The sequence below is a fragment of the Humulus lupulus genome, chromosome 7 (assembly GCF_963169125.1).
Source record: "Humulus lupulus chromosome 7, drHumLupu1.1, whole genome shotgun sequence".
Lineage (NCBI taxonomy): Eukaryota > Viridiplantae > Streptophyta > Magnoliopsida > Rosales > Cannabaceae > Humulus > Humulus lupulus.
Window position 1 is genome coordinate 14,201,235 of NC_084799.1, and position 19,317 is coordinate 14,220,551.

General features: G+C 35.3%; 1 protein-coding gene and 1 long non-coding RNA gene across 2 annotated transcripts; both read left to right on the forward strand.

The window, feature by feature from the left end:
• The first annotated feature begins 11,868 nt into the window (after positions 1–11,868).
• Positions 11,869–15,885, forward strand: LOC133791406 (homogentisate phytyltransferase 1, chloroplastic-like). Its single transcript, XM_062229334.1, has 13 exons — positions 11,869–11,877; positions 12,011–12,127; positions 12,232–12,256; positions 13,190–13,488; positions 13,622–13,705; positions 13,789–13,863; positions 14,086–14,169; positions 14,278–14,367; positions 14,526–14,624; positions 15,040–15,138; positions 15,267–15,338; positions 15,419–15,514; positions 15,685–15,885. Exons 1-13 carry the CDS (start codon positions 11,869–11,871, stop codon positions 15,880–15,882), a joined length of 1,347 nt encoding a protein of 448 aa, XP_062085318.1. The 3' UTR covers positions 15,883–15,885.
• Positions 15,886–18,183: 2,298 nt separating this feature from the next.
• Positions 18,184–18,594, forward strand: LOC133789474 (uncharacterized). The gene is made up of 3 exons (XR_009873566.1): positions 18,184–18,273; positions 18,376–18,425; positions 18,547–18,594. It is a non-coding gene; the product is annotated as an uncharacterized LOC133789474 (long non-coding RNA).
• Positions 18,595–19,317: the final 723 nt, after the last annotated feature.

Consider the following 19,317-nt stretch of genomic DNA (forward strand, 5'->3'; position numbering starts at 1 on the left):
CACTGCCACAAATGAAAGGGTATTTGCATCAATTGTAACATTGACGGTGTAGTTGGAACTGTTTGCGTCAGTTAGGCACTAACGTTGTTAACGATATCGTTAGTGTCAGTGCCTAACTGACACTAACGTCAGGTTTGCGTCAGTGGGGCACTGACGCAAATGTCTACGTAAAACCAGACAGCCATTTGCGTCAGTGCCCCACTGTCACAAACCTGACATTTGTTGCAGTTGGGCACTGACACAAATGTTAGACGTTTGCGTCAGTGGAAAATTGCCACAAATGTCAGGTTTGTGACAGTGGAGCATTGACGCCAATGTCAGGCTGGTTTGTGTCATCAGATTCCACTTCACTTTTAAAACTAACGCAAAGAATCAATTGTAGCAGTTGTGAACTGTCACAAATGACCATTTTTGTAGTAGTGCATGTAGGCAAGCAAGAGTCAAAACAAACGGAAGGTGTGGATTTGTTAACAGATTGAGGGATTGGAAGATTTTACCGTAAAAAAAAAGGAAAAGAACGAGGATTAAGTATAACAAAAGATAAAGATAATGGGGTTCGCCACCAATTACCCTTATAATAATGGTTCAAGATTACGAAACAAAAGAAAACAAGACAATTCTAATACTTTCTTTTTTGCTACCATACCTATTTGACTACTTTCCATTTTTTTTATTCTCTCTACAATCTTCTATATCCTTCTTTATGATAGATTAGAAACACATTATGAGCATTTTAATCATAAATTAGATTTAACAGCAATAGTCAATGCTCATGCAAGAACCAATATCACATTTTATTTAGGGCATTAATTACACAAAGATGGACATACCTCCTAAGCTTGACATTGAGTCTCCAATGCTCATCTTTATCCCTTTGAATCTGCCCAAAACAACACACCAAATCAAATGTAATGCAAGAGATACCTTATGGAGAGCAACCGTTACCAAATACCACCTTACACCCAATTACCACTACATACACCATATGTATTATGCCCTCTTACCCTAAGGGGTATTATTGGGCTCACTATGATAGAGGTGGTGGACTATAGTTTAATAGGTCAACACATAGTCATTAGGGTGCCACCATGTGTCTCTAATGCAATTAGTGAGTGTGAACCATCCTATTATGGTTATTGTCAATTGATAGGCACTTTAGTTAATGGTTGTGATTATGGAATAATGTTTGTGATTATATTAGTCCATATAATAATTCTAACATTCTCCCACTTGGACAATATAATCAAACCACCACAATATTGTCTAACACACATATGGCAGTCAAATAAATCATACATAATATCATACCAATAGGATACATATATTACATATGACTTAGCCCTGTAGACATTTAAATACCATAACAACCATTAACTATCAAACCAAACATGCATGAGGTACAAAATATTGAGATTATGTGCATTCATCTCCTTTTGTACCGGTCACTTCTATGAACAATAATATATATATATATAATAACAACAATAAGAAGTGACTTCAAATATCATTATGCATGTTCAAAACAAAACACAAGCTATAAGCAATCCATACAAAATACTAGCATGTTCAATACATAAATAACAAAACTCCTACTGAGCTCAACAAGCTAGGCTCCTGACAATCACATTCGGGTAACGTGCTCTAAAAACACACATATAGGTAAGTCTTTCGTTAGTGGGTCTACTAACATGCTAGTGATAGGCGTGCACTCAATAGAAATGAGGGACTCAACGACTTTCTCTTTAACAAAATAGTACTTTATATCAATATGATTTGAGCGAGAAGTACTCCTAGTGTTCTTAGAGAAAGCTATTGCTGCAGAGTTGTCACAATACAATTTCAGTGGCCTCGAAATAGAGTCTACAACACTCAATGCTGAAATGAAATTCTGCAGCCATATATGCCTCATAACACGTCATATACTCTACCTCCATCGTAGAGGTGTATGTGAGTGTTTGCTTGACACTTTTCCATGAAACAACTCATCCAGCCATCATATAAATGTAGCCTGAAATGGACTTTTTATCATCCACGCATCCTGCATAATCGGCGTCACTGAACCCAACTATATCAAGAGTGTCAGCTCTCCAGTAAGTCAACATATGATTCTTAGTACCCTGAAGATACTTCATGACTTTCTTAGCCGTTTTCCAATGGCTAGGCCCAGGATCATCAAGTATCTACCCAACACACCGACAACAAAAGCAATATCAGGGCGTGTGCATACTTGAGCATACATCAAGCTACCAACTAGCGATGCATAAGGAACGACTTTCATTTCATCTCTATCTTTATCATTCTGTGGACATTGAGCCTTTGAGAACTTGTCACCCTTCACTATTGGTGCCTTCCTCGGAGAACAAGCATGCATATTGAATCTTTTCAAGATCCAATCAATGTATATTTTCAGAGAAAAACGAAGAATACCATTAGCCCTATCCCAAAGAATCTAAATCCTAAGCACATATAAGGCCTCACCAAGATCTTTCATATCAAAGTGGCTAAACAACATTTGTTTTGTCTCAGACAATAGGTCAGAATTATTAGATGCAAGCAGAATGTTGTTACACATACAATACTAGAAAAATAAAGCTGCTCCCACTGACCTTCATGTATAGACATTGATCTACTACATTCCCATTGAAGCCATTTGCAGTGACAAACATATCAAACTTTAGATACCACTACCTTGATGCTTGTTTAAGCCCATAGATAGACTTATTGAGCTTGCAAACCATGTGTTCTTTGCCAAACATCTCAAAACCAACAGGTTGAGTCATGTAAACATCTTCAGAAAGATCTCCATTCAAGAAGGCGGTCCTCACATCCATTTGATTGAGTTCTAGATCAAAATGAGTCACTACAGCCATAATGATTCGTAACAAATCTTTATTAGAAACAGGTGAAAAGGTTTCTTTGAAATCAATACCTTCTCTCTGGCTATAGCCTTTTGCCACAAGCCTAGCCTTATACCTTTCCACTTGCCCATTCGAGTCACGTTTGATCTTATACACCCATTTTCATCCAATGGGTCTACAACCTTTGGGTAGTTCAACCAACTCCCAAACTTCATTTTGTGACATAGAACTCAATTCTTCTTTCATTGTATCCATCCACAACACAGATTTAGGATTACTCATGGCTTCTTGATAAGTGACTAGATCAGAAGTGTCTCCCACATCAAACTCATGTTCCTGCAAATAAATAAGGTAGTCATCAAGAATAGTAGGTGGGTTCTCAGTGATCTTCTCACCATAACTTCATCATCCCTAACATCAAGATTTTCACATTGATTGTTCCTGATTCTGAGGTTCATCATGAGTTTCTACTAGAATCTGTTCAATCATAGGGTCATCAATGGGATCAGAAGCGATAGGTACAGGGATAAAAATGCGTTCTTCCCTGAAAATAATTTCTCTTGACCCTTGACTTGAACCAAATTCATCTTCAAAATAGACAGCTTTATCTGATTCTATAACTCTGGTGGTGTGGGATCGGCAATAAAATCTAGAACCCCTTGATCCAATGGTGTAGCCTACGAAATAGCTACTAATGGTCTTTGGATCAAGTTTCTTAGATTGTGCATTGTAGGGCCTCACTTCTGCTTTGCAACCCCAAACATGAAAATGACGCAAGCTTGATTTCTTACTTGACCATAGCTCATAAGGCGTTTTTGGGACAAACTTGCCAGGTACTTGATTCAAGATATAAGTTGCAGTCTTTAATACCTCACCCCATAAAAACTCTGGAAAACTAGAATGTATCAACATACACCGCACCATGTCAAGAAGAGTGCGATTTCTCCTTTCAGCAATTCCAAAATGTTGGGGTGTTCCTGGTATTGTATATCTTGCATCAATGCCACATTCCTGTAAGTACCTAGCGAAAGGCCTGGGGTTCCTTCCATTTTCATCATAACGCCCATAATAATCTCCACCTCTATCGGAATCAATTGCCATGATCTTCTTCCCCTTTTGAAGCTCAACATTCTTCTTAAAAATCTTAAACGCATCCAAAGATTCAGATTTTTCACGAATGAGCTCTACATGGTCATATTGGGAAAAATCATCCATAAAGGCGATGAAGTATTTATAACCACCCATGGTAGGTGGAATAAATGGTCCACATGTATCAGTGAATCAACTCCAACAATCCTGTGCACTTATCTGTTTTACTCTTTCTAACCTTGGCAGTTAACTTTCCTTTAATACAATCAACACAGACAATGAAATCTGAAAAATCAAGATCCCCATCTTTGACCAACCTTTCCATTCTGTCTCTAGAGATATGGCCTAAACATTTGTGCCACAACATAGAATATTTCAAATCTAATCTTGCACGTTTTGAACCAACAACAGTATTATGAAAAGAGGTAGAAGAAATATAAGCAACATCATACAAATCAAGTTTATATAAATTTCCACATAAAGTTCAATTTCCAACCAAAATATAATCACGTTACAAAGTAAGTTTTCCAGTTCCAAAAAGAAAACTATAACCTAGTCTATCCAAAATAGATACAGAAATCAAATTTCTCCTAATAAAGGGTATATAAGCAACATCTTGTAGCTCCAAAAAATATCCTATATTCAACTGTAATCTAATTGTCCCTGAAAATTCAACTTGGACTTTTGTATTGTCTCCCATGTACACATGCTACTCCAGACTACTCGGTCTTCTTCGACTTGTCACTGCCTGCAAGGAATTTGTAACATGAATTGTGACTCCAGTATCTAACCATCAAGAATTTGAGGGCACATCAATAATATTGGATTCTAAACAAACCATCACAAGACAATTACATTTTTTCTCTATGTGATGTAACGACCCAAATTCACTAATAAGGCTTAAGGGCCTTGATTAGTGTGCCAGGAGGGCATTACTAGAATAATTGTGATTTATTGAGTAATTATATGTTTAATGAAGCTTACATGATAATTGATTATATTATATGATGATGTGATATAAATGTTTGAGATATATGCGAGAACCACATTATGATGTGGATAAATCTGCAGCCAGCGACTCGAGGCGATCCTAGGGCTAGATAGCGGGAAAAGGCACAACGAGGTATTATAATTGATTTTGGGAAGTCAGGGGTATTTTAGGTGTCAAATAGTGATTTAGACTATCGAGTGATGAAAATAAATAATTGGAGATATATTTGAGGTTAGGATGTCTAGGCGGGAATATTGGGGGATTTTACCATTTTGGCCTCGGGGACGGTTCCGGTACCCCGAGCCTTGGGATTAACTTAATGGATAAGTTAGACTTAAGGAAGTCTTTAGAAGAAAACACAAACCGACTAAGTATACCTCTCTCAGCTCACTTTTACGCTCAAAGGAAACCAAAGGAAGGAAAAACACAGAAAAACAAAGGAAAAACTATTGAGTTTGAGAGGGAACTGCTGGGATTGAGCTGTGTCTTTGGGAATTGAAGGAAGTAATCTGGAGGATTAGCTCAGGAACTGATCAAGGTCTGAGATAGAGTTAAGGTAAGTTCTGAATTTTCGTTTTTGGGGTTAGGAACTTAAAGAAATGACTGAGTTTTAAATGGTTATGGTTTTGACATTCAAGGTGGAAATTGAGGCTAGGGACTTTGAAGATAGGTCAGGGGACTCTTGGAGAATCGATTCTACAACTGAGGTAAGGTTTAAATTATAGTTTGATGGTTGAATTTGGGGGTTATCATGGCTGGTTTTAAGTTCTTTGGGTTTGGATTTCAGAAGTTGGAAGGAAGAGATTGAAGTGTGTTGGGCTGTGTTTTCTGGGGAATTATGTTGCTTAATTCATGTTAAAAAGGTTGGGAGTTAATTGGTTTTGGTTTGGGGGCTTTGGGATAGCTTTAGGTGAGGTTTGGAGGTTGAAAATGGAGTTTTTTCTGGGTTCGAAGGGTCGGGTCGCAGCATGGTTCTTGGAGAGCCGCGGCCCTTCAAGGGGTGTTGCATGCTGAGGAAGAAGGGCGGGCCGCGGCATGGTCCAAGCAATGCCGCGGCCCTTACCTGTTTTTGTGTCTTGGTTGGCTCTGTTTGGGGGCCATGCCACGGCATGGGTGGCCTATGCCGCGGCGCTTAAGGGATTTTGGGATTTTGAGATTTTAGGCTTGGGAATTTAACCTAGGGTGCTCGGGGTTGAGTCTTTTACCATATTTGGTGAAGTTCAATGTTCTGAGTACTAGAACTTGGCTTGGAAGCTCATTTAAGGTTGTTGATGGTGTCTTTCTTCATGGTTGTGACTAGGTGTTAAGCTAGGGCTCAAGGATCGGATCGTGCTCACGGAGTATCGCCCGTAACTAACTCATATAAAAGCTAAAGGTAAGAAAACTGCACCCGAATGTATGGTTGTGAATGGGACTAAGTGCTCCCGAGAGGTGTTTTGTGTCATCGTTGGTATTATGCCAAGGGACACGTATAAGCGGTCTAAGAGTACCGTTCATGAATTTAGCGCACGGGGCGCGAATTGGCCACTGGGAGCCAGAAACAATAGGATAACAGAGGGAGCAGCCTGTGAGCGCTAGCCCTGGTTATCGTCTGTGCATTGTGTGTTATGAGCTGAGATGCTTAGTATATGAAATACTTGACTATTGATATGCTTGAGTTTATGAGATGCTATATGTGTAATTGACTTGACAGCTAGATGTGCGTGCTCTATTATTGTTGTGTTTTCTTGCTGGGCCTTGGCTCACGGGTGCTACGTGGTGCAGGTAAAGGCAAGAGCAAGCTGAACCAGGCCTGAGGTGGAGAGCTCCGAGGTGAAATGTACATAGCCAGCCGTTCGATCACCATGATTGATTAGTGTGTCATGACAGAGATTACCTAACTACTCATTTTGCCTTAGTATGGCTGCTAATGTATTTAAACCTTGTAAATTTTGTAAATGACCTTTAAACTGTCATTTTTGGGATCCCAAGTAACGAGACAATGTTTAGTAATGAAAATGTAACTTTTGAGACCAAAACACTTTTAACCCTAGTTCCTCTACTATTTCAGTAACACGTTTTTACTTTAATGACTTGGTTAGCAAGTCTGGCACTTTATAAACACACAGTGTAACGGTCTTGGCTATCCAGGGCGTTACATGTGAGCTTTGAGCTTTCGACAATCAACTTTCTCGTGCCCAAAGTTTTGGCAAAAGTTGCACTTCCCTTTGAAAAACTCATTCTTATGACCATTAGGGATGAGTCTGACTGTTCATTCCCTTTAGAACTAAAAGCTTTCTTCGTAGGAGGCTTTTGGTCACTAGAGTTATTGGAAGTGAACTTTCCTTCGTGAGGATTGTTTGGATTGTTAGGATTTGTCAACATAGAGATGCTTCTTGCCCTACCTCTTGTCATGTCCTCCTCTTCCTTGGCAAGAATAGCAAACATCTCCCCAACAGTCCATTGCTCTTTTCTGAGCATTGTAGCTTGATCTGGTCACATCAAACTGAGATGGAATGGTCTCCATCACCAATGTAATGCCCCACGTCACTATGGCTGCTTCCTGGAATGACGATTGGCCTTGCAAACCAACACGAGTCTTTCCAGCGTGCTTTGTCCTCACTCGCACGCTTCCTGGGAAAACTTCCCAGGAGGTCACCTATCATGAGATTACTCCAGGTCAAGCACGCTTAACTTTGCAGTTCTCAAGTGATGAGCTACCGAAAAGAAGATGCATCTTGTTGGCATAAGTGGTATCTATCAATCCATTTAAGTCATCTTCAACTGTGTAGTCCCATACCTACACAGTCTTAGAATCATCACACATGACCTTCCCCAGGCGATGCGGGATTGCACAGCTTTTACCCGGTCTTTCTCCTTGCGGATCACGGGATTCTGACTGTCACAACCAACCATACCATGTAATCCTCACCAATGTCCATACCCATGGCCTTAAGTTTTTGATAATAGCCCATGAGATTGTCAATGTGAGCCCTGATGTCACTTGAACCATCATAAATGGTGTGATGGAGCATGTTCAAGTGTTCATTCTTCTCATTCTTTGAGAATTTCTTGTACTTTTCCTTAATGGCAGCTAGAAAATCTTTTGCATTTTCAAACTTAGGAATATTATCACGAATGGATTCATCCATGTGATATCTCATGAGCATCAAGCAACAATGATTGGAGTGTTCCCAGTTCTCATAGAATGTCTTATCCTTCTCAGTAGCATCATCAACAGGCTTAGATGGTGCATCAATTCTCAAGACCAAGTCCATTTTCATGAAATTCAAGTTCATCGTGATAGACTCAACCCACTACTTGTGGTTGGTCGCATGTCAAGACAGCAGAGGCTTTAGAATATCTTAGAGTTGAATGAGAAACAAGAGCAATAACTATTAAATGCATGTTATAACAAAATCATGTCATTTGTGCTTTTTTCTCATAAACAAATGATCGTAAAATAACAAATGATCATTGTATATGCTAGAGTTCTTAAATAAACAAAAGATAGAACTCATTCACAGGTAAGAACAATCTATTAAACATTATGACCAGATACATTAATTTACTATCTAGAGGATAGACAAATTGTGGTTCATAAAATTCAATAGATTTTCTTCACCATATTAAGCATCCTTACCACGCAATTATTATTGATAGAATAATTAATTACTCATATGGAATTTAATATGATTTTGGAGGAAAAAACACAAAATTTAAATAAATAGATATTTAAATGTTCCTCATCACTGAATAGTTTAGCATGCTTAATCTTACGACAGGTAAGACAATAAGCATTCACCATTGTCAACAAATAATCATGTTTATGCCACAAAAAGATTATATGTAAATACAATTATGAAATGAAATGTTGGAAAAAATCATTGCAGGATCTTTATTTATTTTCATACAATTTACATATTATAAAAAAACATGCAAATTCCTAGAACATGCTCCTATGAAATTGATACAAATACAGAGTAAAGTAAAAACTTACATTACGCAGCGGAACTGGAACAACTCCATCTTTCAATCTCTCTAACCATTGATTCCTTTCTGTAGCAAAGTATTATCAAGAGATTGAACAAGATCATCAATACAGTCTTCCTCACCAAGCCTTTGATCAACTTAGAACTAGTGTGGGCTGGTTCTCAACACATGAGATAGAGATCTTGAAGAGAAGAAGAAGAGAGAGGCCAAGAAAGGTTAGACTGTCTAGGTTTTCACTTACCAATCAACTGAAACTCACTTGCTTATGAAAACCCTAGATATCATATTCCTTATATATGCAACTTAATGAGATTTATTTAACTTTAAATTAATTAAAAATAATGAACAAAAATAAAAGCCTTGGGCTGCCATAAATGGACTTGTGCACAATCTCTTTGTTTTGAATTTAAATCCCAACTGGGCCTAAATTCAAAACATTTTATTTATTTATTTTTTAATTAATTAATTAAATCCTTATTCAAATTAACTAATTATAATTTGAAACTTGATTTAATATTATTTATTTATATTGATACAAATTTATCAATATTAATAAATTTACCCAAAGATTCTCTTTTATTTTCTAAATCGCATATCTCTGTAAATTTTCCAAAATTGACCTAGTCAAATTTAAAAAATCCTAATTGATAATTAAATCAATTAATTGAGACATTCTAGATGATTTACTCAAAGGTGATGCGGGGACCGTGGATCCATAAAATCAAGCTCCAACAAGTTACCGTGAATTTATTTACGAATAATTTCACTAACTTATTAATTCCTCGTGACTCCACTATAGACTCAGAATTGATCTCTTGAATTCATAGAACGTATTTTCAAAACCATAAATACGTTATCCATTGTTATAACCATTACAATCAGTCAATCATCTATCGATGACTTACTAACGAGCTGGGTGCAAATTACCGTTTTACCCCTCATCAGTATTTTATCCTTAACTCCCACTAAGTTCCTTATAAATGATATTTCCGTGAACTTAATCACAGAAATGAGATCTCAATCATTTAACCTTTTGAACAAAGCAATTAAGGAAATCATCTTTTCACTTCTCATACAGAAGTTATAGATTTCGTATCTATGAATAATACTCCCACTCAATTACACTAATAAATCTCCAAGATGTAAGTATGGGCTAGACCGTAGGGTAAGCTGGTAAGAACAAGTCAAAAGATTTAAATAATATAATTAGCAGAATATTATCACTTAGAATTAAGATCGACTAAACATATGGTCAACGTTGTGACATTGATTAGATTTGATAACAACGATACTTATTTATCAACCAATGATCAATATCGGTCCTAGTCTGATGTAACTAAATACATCCGATCTTATCTACTTGGTCGATGCCTTGGACAAGACATCACACCCTGAATGTGTAAGTAGATCATATCGTAGATTGCCTAATCAGTGAAAATCCAATGCACTGATCTAATCTTAGGACTCGTTCTTTTGAACATATAATTAGAACTATAATCCATTGTGACCTAGTCACTATAATTGTATCTATCCATATGTTCAGGATTTTATAAATGTTTGTATTATTTCAATAATCATGAAATAAAACAAGCAAGCAACACGGTTATCAAACTAAATGATTTCTACTACTTTTATTGATAATATGAAATCGTGCTACATGTCCGACATGGTTTTATAAGGGCATAAAACCCAACATGAAATCCATGAATTAATCTGTGCATAAACATGTACAAATGGTAGGATATGGACAAAGGAGTGAAATGGTCAAAATTGGTCCAAAAAAGACCACTTACGCGCCCCCACGCGCCCAAAACACTACACCAAACACACATTACCATAACACATCATTATAATACTATTTAAAAAGAGTTATTGTATATTAGGAAAATTTGAGGCGGCAAGTGAAAATAAAATAGCGCCAAATCACTAAGTTTTTTCTATAGTAGACTCCCGTGTACCCATTTCCCTCATTTTCTTCTCTCTTTCTCTTCCTGGTATACTCTCCCGTGTCTCATTTTCTTCTCTCTTTCTCTTCCTGGTATACTCTCTCGTATCTCATTTTCTTCTCTATTTCTCTTCCTGGTATACCCATTTCCAGTGTCTCATTTCCCATTTCCCGTGTCTCATTTCCCAGACCTATCTCTCTCGGTCTCTCACTCCCCTTCACGAAAGACAATCTACACCACATTCGAAGGCGATATAGGAGGCATGATCTTCCTTGGAGGCTTTGGCCAAATCAGACTCGTGAGATCGGTGAACTAGGTGGAAAGTGCAGGTCAGCGCTGTGGAGATAGAAAGGCTGATGGATGGATCCTTCCACTGTCCTTGAACATTGAAATTAGGTAATGTTCTCGTCACCATCACCAAATGCTTTTCCCTTGCTCTCTCTCTAGCTCCCTTTCTTCTCTCTCTTCTTCATTCTGATTTGATATAGGTAGAACTAGCCTTTCTATGTTGATTTGATATATCCTAGGCTTTGGGTTAACCAATTTCACCTCTGATTTATTGAAATGTTGTGAAAAAATGACTCAAAATCCCAATTTTAGTTCTTGGGTTTCTGAGTTCTTGAAGAACATCGAAGCTTAAATTAGAGAAACTAAAGAGGAAATGGGGGCGTGGACCCTAATTCTCGATCTTTAGTTTTCTGCTTTGTTTGATTGATGAAAAGATACATGGCTTTGAATCTTAGATGACTTCTAAGTAATTATTATACTCATATTAATCTAGATTCTAGATGTCGTTGATTCAGTGATATTACATACTTATTATCTACATTTTATTTGCTTTCTTATAATTTAATAAAGTATCGACAGTTTAATTTAGTGTTTTATTCATTCAGAATATTTTTTCTTAATAATTTTAATTATTGGGTTTTATTACAGTCGAAGAAAAGAGGTCTTTCGCTGGAGCATTCCATTTTATATATGTAATGCTCTATAATTTTTTATTGGTTATTTCATGACCATGGTATATTAATAATAAGTTTATAAACAATCTCCTCGAAGAAGTATATGATTTTTTTTTAAAACGCATTGAGTTTTTTTTTCTTTGTTTTCATAATAAAATGGAAGACTTGTCTTGATTTTATTGTTGGTTTCAGCTTAAGGAACTTGAGAAATTAGGACCAAAGAAAGGTGTGATTACCCAGTCCGTGAAAGATGTTGTCCAAAGTCTAGTGGACGATGATCTTGTTTCAAAAGACAAGATAAGAACCTCTGTAAGTTTGATGTGTTTGTAAAGTATTGGATATTTAGGTAGTTTACCTTGATGCTGTTGTTTAGTAGACTAAATGAGACTTCTATGTTTATGTTGACACTGCAGAGAAAAAAGATAGCAACAATTGCATGTTGATGTGAAACTATTTTACAACTTGTTTATATTGGGAGTTTTTTCTAATTGTGAGTTTTTTTAAAATTCCAGGTGTATTTTTGGAGTCTTCCTAGCTGTGCTGGAAATCGGGTAAATTTGGTGCCCTTATAAATCATGTAACTACTTCCTTGTATTTTTTTCTTAATATAAATAGTACAAGTGAATACAAGTAGTGTTGTTTCTTTTTAAATCCCTGTTGTTCGTAAATTTTAAGTGCAACTCTCTAATTTTTTGTTCTAGTTTCATGTGATTAGCAAGGCCCTCTTATTAGTTTATCTTGTTTTTTAATTTTTGGTTCTAATTCAGTGGTTGAATCGTTTCACACACTTTTATGTTTTCTTTTTCTTGTATAACAGAAATCATATTTGTCTTTTTTTCTTAGGCCCTTTTTCTTGTAGGACCTTTATCGAATCACTTAAGTTTCTTCCTTCACACATCTTACTTAGCCAAAATGTTATAAAATTGGATGAGTTCCTCTGTTTACTGTTCATATATATTCTTTAATAAAGGGGTTGAAAAATGGTTGATGCTGAAATGTAACTAATGGACAACCTTGCTGCAATGTAAAAGGGGTCGTATAAACTTGCTTTATTGTAAGCTTTGTTGCTCTCTCTGATTAGAGGGCATTGGCATTTGTGCTTGTGCTGCATCAACTGGTTTTCCAGTTGGTTAAAAACTTTGATTAGAATCATTAGATTTTTGACATAACCCACTGCTGGGACATAAGTTCAATGATGTTATTTTCTATAACCAGGTCAAATAGAACAGGTCCTCTGTTATCCTTGATTGAAAACATGAACTTTTTCCAAAAGGTTTTGCTTTTGATATATGTTTGTCTTTGGTTTTGAAAAAAAAAAAGTTTTGTTCATGGGAATAATTAGTTAACAGTTTCCAATATGCTAATTGTGAGATTTTTTTTATGTCTTTTTTTATTTTTTTGAGAATGCAAGTTCAAATGCGGCATACAATGTATCAAGGTTTATAGCTTGGAATGTGAGAGAAAAACATTGCTGTGCTGGGTTACAACCCAGTTCATTGAAGCATTGCATTGAAACATCTATATCCTACCAGAGACCAAATAAAAGATTCCTGGTTAATGCTGCTGATGGACAACCTCTTGAATCGGAGCCAAAAAATGTTTTGAACTCCGTTAAAGATTCCTTGGATGCTTTCTATAGGTTTTCTCGGCCACATACAGTCATAGGCACGGTAGGTTATTTAAATTTAGTGGGGCAGTCCCAGAATAGTCATTATATTAATCTCATTCATTTAAACTTCAATTTATTGATAATATTGTTTCCTATCAATTTTTGGAGACTCATCCTATTTTTTCTGGAAGCAGGCATTGAGCATAGTCTCAGTTTCCCTACTTGCAGTCGAGAAGCTTACAGACTTTTCACCATTATTTTTTGCTGGGATGTTGGAGGTGAAGCTTAAAATACTTTGAACTACTTTTTTTTAATTCACACCATGAATTTCGTTCTTATGAATTTGATCTTTTCAATTCAGGCTGTTGCAGCTACCCTCTTAATGAACATTTACATTGTTGGTTTGAATCAGTTGTATGATATTGATATAGACAAGGTAGCTCTTAGCTCTTACTGTCTTACATTCTCTTAATTTTGAATGAAGAAAATGCATATATTTTATTCTTACATTTGAGCATAAGGTCACTACACCAGTTCCTAGTTCTTTGTCATAATATTTTTTTTTTCTTCTAGAGAGACTATCTACAATTCTACATGGTTACATGGGATACATCAAGGATTGCCTAACTCTAGATATCTGTGGAGTATTTCATCAGAGGTTAACAAGCCATATCTTTCGTTGGCGTCAGGGGAATATTCAATTCAAACTGGTGTCATGATTGTCGCATCCTTTTCTGTTCTGGTATGGGAATTAGCTTTCTGTATTAATGTATTGTGCAAAATATTGTAAACTTATTATTGTGTATTTGCAGCCTATAATATTCTGACTACCTATCACTTTATTTTTCAGAGTTTTGGCCTTGGATGGATTGTTGGGTCATGGCCATTATTTTGGGCCCTATTCATCAGTTTTGCATTGGGAACTGCTTATTCAACCAATGTGAGTTTGTCTAATCTCAGAATTTTTCATATACAATGCCTTATCAGCGAATATTTTGAAATATATACTTAGTTTTATGTCACCTAATGACAAAAGGTTAAGGTGGAAACTTTACAGAATATGTTTCTCACTTGGTAGCTTAACACCTTTCATGTCAGGTGCCCCTTTTGAGATGGAAGAGATTTGCTTTAGTTGCAGCAATGTGCATTCTCGCGGTTCGAGCAGTGATTGTTCAACTAGCTTTTTTTCTTCACATGCAGGTTATGTTATATATATTCCTCTTGTTGCAAGCCAAGTTGAACTTTGGATGTCTCTTTCTACTCATACTATGCATGATCCAATTCTTATTTCTTGTGCCCAAAGCTGATTGTCTTTTAATAAAAATAAGTTTTCATTATGCCATTTATTGTATGGATATAAACTAAAAAGAACTAAATCATGCATGACATAGATATTAAGAATGTAAATGAAAAGGAACATGTATCATATAAATAGAAGGGGAAGGAGTAATGTTTATTTGGGTATCTGTTTTACCAAATAGTTGCATATTTTAGCCATTTGTTACTATGATCATGTAAATTATAATAGTAATGCGTTTCAGATTTCAATAATTTTTTTTTTTAAATTGAAAAGATTTCAATGATTCCAAGTACTGAAATATGCATTGATTTTCAAACCCATGTCTTTAAAAGGCCAGCTGCCTTCTCAAGGCCTCTCATCTTTGCAACTGCATTTATGAGCTTCTTCTCAGTTGTTATAGCATTATTTAAGGTATCAACTTTTGTTTTTTTTCCATAGAACTATGTTGTGTGCTTTCCCTTTCTGCTTGGTTGGGCACACCAAACTCAGACATAGTTGAAATATTTTTTTTTTTTTTTCTGTTGTTGAATAATGTGTAGGATATACCTGATATTGATGGAGACAGGATTTATGGCATCCGATCTTTTACAGTGCGCTTGGGTCAAAAGCGGGTTAGTATTAAATGTTAGCCTATTTTGTTACCACTTTTTGAACACCTTATTTTGTTCCCATACTAAATCACATTGTGCAGGTGTTTTGGATATGCATTTCACTACTTGAAATTGCTTATACAGTTGCACTTTTAGTAGGAGCATCATCTGGCTTCTTGTGGAGCAAAGTCATTACGGTAATGTTTGAGATACTAATTTTGTAGAAAGTAAAGCTCTTTAAAATGATTGGGTGTATTGTCACAAATATTACTATCTTTGTTGTTTTTTCCTCTTGCTACGATGTCAAGGGCTCAACGATGATTAGTACTGTGAATGTTGATTTTTTTATATGTATTTCCTTGATTAGGTATTGGGACACACAATTTTGGCTTCAATACTCTGGACTAATGCCAAGTCGGTTGATTTGAGCAACAAAGCTGCAATAACATCGTTTTATATGTTCATATGGAAGGTAAATAACTATGGTGCCAAATTTAATTTGTTTGGCGCTCATTTTTGGGTATACCTCGATTTTTGTGCTTTGACTCAAATTGCATTGATTTAGGATTCAAATCTATTGTTCCCATTTTTCTCTGTTTGTTCTATGTCCCACCACAAAATGATATTTTGTTTTATTTATTTATCCTTACATGTGCATTGATTGTCATTTAATTGAGTTGTTTGCTGGTGAGTGGTGAGATATAGAGGAGCAGAAAATGGGGACATGATATATCATATAAGAATCCATTGATTCAAGCATTAGATCACTTACAATAGTAAAAAAAAATACTCAATGTTTGGATGTTTTTTTAACTGCTAACAATGCTGAGGATCCTGAATTTTGATACCAATTGATGTGGTAGGTGAGTTTGTCATACATTCATTTGATGTATCATATGAATGTTATAAATTCACCAACTGAAAATGTTGCAACTAATATGCTACATCGATTGATATTAACATCTTGGAGTTAGAATTACTAGCATTATCTTTTTCCTCTTTTTTTTTTAATATAATTAATATAAATAGATATCTCATGAAATCTTTATTGGAACTTTAGAAATCATAATTATAATAAACTTGTCATAGAAAAATGAACTTAAAACATTACCTTGCCAAAATAGCTTATGTTAAAATATTGTTTTCGAAATAATCTTCTCAATACACTTGACACCCTGAGAAGTATGTACGAGTGTTGTTGAGAAGACTACTTTGATCAGCATAAATCCTTGAAACATCCTTAAAATAGAAGCTAACTTGCAAATAGTTCTTTTGAAAATTATTTCACAAACTTTTTCATTAAATTTATCTTTACAAAGCATTTCCCTCAATAATAATACTATATTCATAATGTTTTTTAGCATGATACACTAGTTAAATTTTTATTGTTTCCAAAAATCATTAATTAGAGTGGTACTTCCCTCTAATTCTGTCTCTTAGATGTAATTTTAAATTGTCATTTTTCTTTTTCCCAATTTCATCACGTGGAAAAAATATTATGAAATGACAATGATAACTTTAAAGATCGAATTCTAATCTGTCATTTTGGCGCATTGGAAATTTGTGGATTTTGCACATGCTTTATTAGGTTGAGCTGGGTTGTCAAGTTGTGGGAAATTTTTATATTTATTTTTGTTTTGATCAATAAATTATATTAATAAATTCAAAATAATTTAGTTTAACAAAATTGCAAAATTAATATTTTAAATAAAATTAATTATAGTCACTTGGCTAACTCAAGTGGTTGGGTGTGTGAGTTTGTGTGGGAGGAAAGGTTCAAATCCTACTGTAAGATGGCTAACTCAACGCCTGAAGAGATAGCAGCTATTCGTACACGTCTTGATGCCCATATCACTTATGAATTGAATGGAGCTCAGATGCTGAAGAAACAGGTTTGTTTTTTCTGATCTTTTACTTTTGCATTTTGAGAAATTTTAATGTTAACATTGAGATTCTTAATTTTTATGGCTCAGTAAGCATTGCATTAAGTTGGCCACGTACACGATGAAAGATAGTATGCCTAAGCTTAAGTTTTATTCTCAATACATTTTGAACGTTAAATTCATTAACTTTTGTTTTATTGACTTAGAGGGTAGTGTGGATTTTGTCATTTGTAGTGCTGCCAAAACGAAATGAACTATTTTATTTGTTTGGTACACCAACTTTATTAATAATTACTAGCACCACAGGATGTTAGCAATCTTAACTTTCGTTTTGATAAACAGGGAGCAGAAAGTACTTAAAAGGGAAAGAATACCCCATTATTATAGTTATAGGATATGTATACCTGAGACCTTTAGATCAGGAACCTATTTGCCAAATTCGCTTGTGGTTCCCTTTAGAGATGAAAGGAAAACCTTCAGCAAGTTATAGGGAAATATTTTTCATTGCTTTCTATAGAGATGAGGCCTATGCAAGTTGGCTAGATGCCTCAACTGAAACAACTACCTTCCATAAGCTTTAACCCTCTTACTGATAGGAAAGCTGTGGCCCAAATCCTATATAGTAGTTTCGTTTATAGCTTAAAAAATTATTAGTGTGACTTAGAGGACGGGCAATTTTCCATTTTTTGTTACTTGAAAACAAAGCAGTTTGATGAATGCATAAAGGAAGGTTATGAGGTATTAAGTTGTCTTCCTTTTTCTTTCTATTATACTATATATCAGTCAACTGTGATTAATAATCAAGACATTTATAATAATAGCACCAAAGCTAGAGGACTGTTTGTTATCTAATATTGCTTTTGTATTTTCTCATTTTCAATCTATCAGTTCTGATCTTATAATAAAAAAATTGTTTCAGAAAATAATGCTTATAATAAATGTCTTCTGAAGGATGTTTATACATTTGCCCTGCCAACCATTGGGGGACATTCTTGTTGTTAGGATGCTGTCTCTGATCTTATCAAGGCTCATGAAGTTTCTCCTGATGATGAAACAATTGCAGAGGTCTTGAGGTGTGATTTCTTGTGAATGATCTTCTTGGACTTTGTTATAGCAGATTAACATCAATTGTTCCTTCTTTTTCTTTTTTTAACTAGCATATATTGTTTTAACAGGGATGCTGAGGAAAGATTACTGAAGGAGGGAGGTGCACATGCACCAAGAGGTTTGTTAATTTTGTACTTATTTTATTTTCAGTTGATGTTAGTTCATTACTTTGCATGAAGTTCGTATGGAGCTTTATGTTAAACTTTGTAAGTTTTATTTTATTTTTGATTTATTTTTAGGCTTAGTAATTGAAGAGATAAATGAAGATGAGAGTGCAGCTTCTTATGCCATTAAACGTTCATCAACACAGTGTTCAGTCACACAATCACGAGACATCAGTGACTCAGGTAAAACAGAAAGAGTGTCTTCCAATGGTGGTCTGTCAACCAATTCTGAGCATTTGCAGGCTTTAAAAAATGATCCTGAAGCTATTAGGTTGGTAACTTGGTATTTTCATATCGAATGTTAGAAGTAGGTCTTATTGTTAAAATTTGATGCATTAGATTGTGTAGGAATTTTTAGCACGAGCATAATTAATACAGAAATATAACCTTTATTTTTAAATTCTATACAAGTGTAACTTAAATAAGTGTGTGAATATTTCAGCATGATCTAGAATATGATATTGTTGTTAGAAAGTTACTTAGTAGACTTTGTCTGTTTTCAGTTGGTGAACACAGGAAAGGAAAGGGAAAAATTCAGCCTTCTTTTTACATGGGCGGTAAGCATCTCTTTTCCTAACATAATTGTGTATAATTACTCCTAGATGTTGAAATTCTTGATTTCAGGTGTTGACTTGCATGAAACTTATATAATTTTTCTGTTTTCCATGGTTGGACAATGTGCTCTTTCTTCTGCATTGCTCATATTTTGATGCTTCTCTGAATTTTCATGAAACTATACATTAATGTTTGTTGTTTGTATATGTGTCAATGTAGAATTATTGGTCAAACTGCTTTAAATGGGAAGTACCAATGGATTCAAGCTGATGGGCCAAGTGGGGAATGGAA

Bases quoted from the DNA above. Each gene is read 5' to 3' on its own strand.
- LOC133791406 (XM_062229334.1), top strand. The intron at 12,128-12,231 runs GTAAGTTTGATG...TTGACACTGCAG, and splicing joins AAGACAAGATAAGAACCTCT to AGAAAAAAGATAGCAACAAT. The intron at 13,706-13,788 runs GTGAAGCTTAAA...TTTTCAATTCAG, and splicing joins TTTTTGCTGGGATGTTGGAG to GCTGTTGCAGCTACCCTCTT.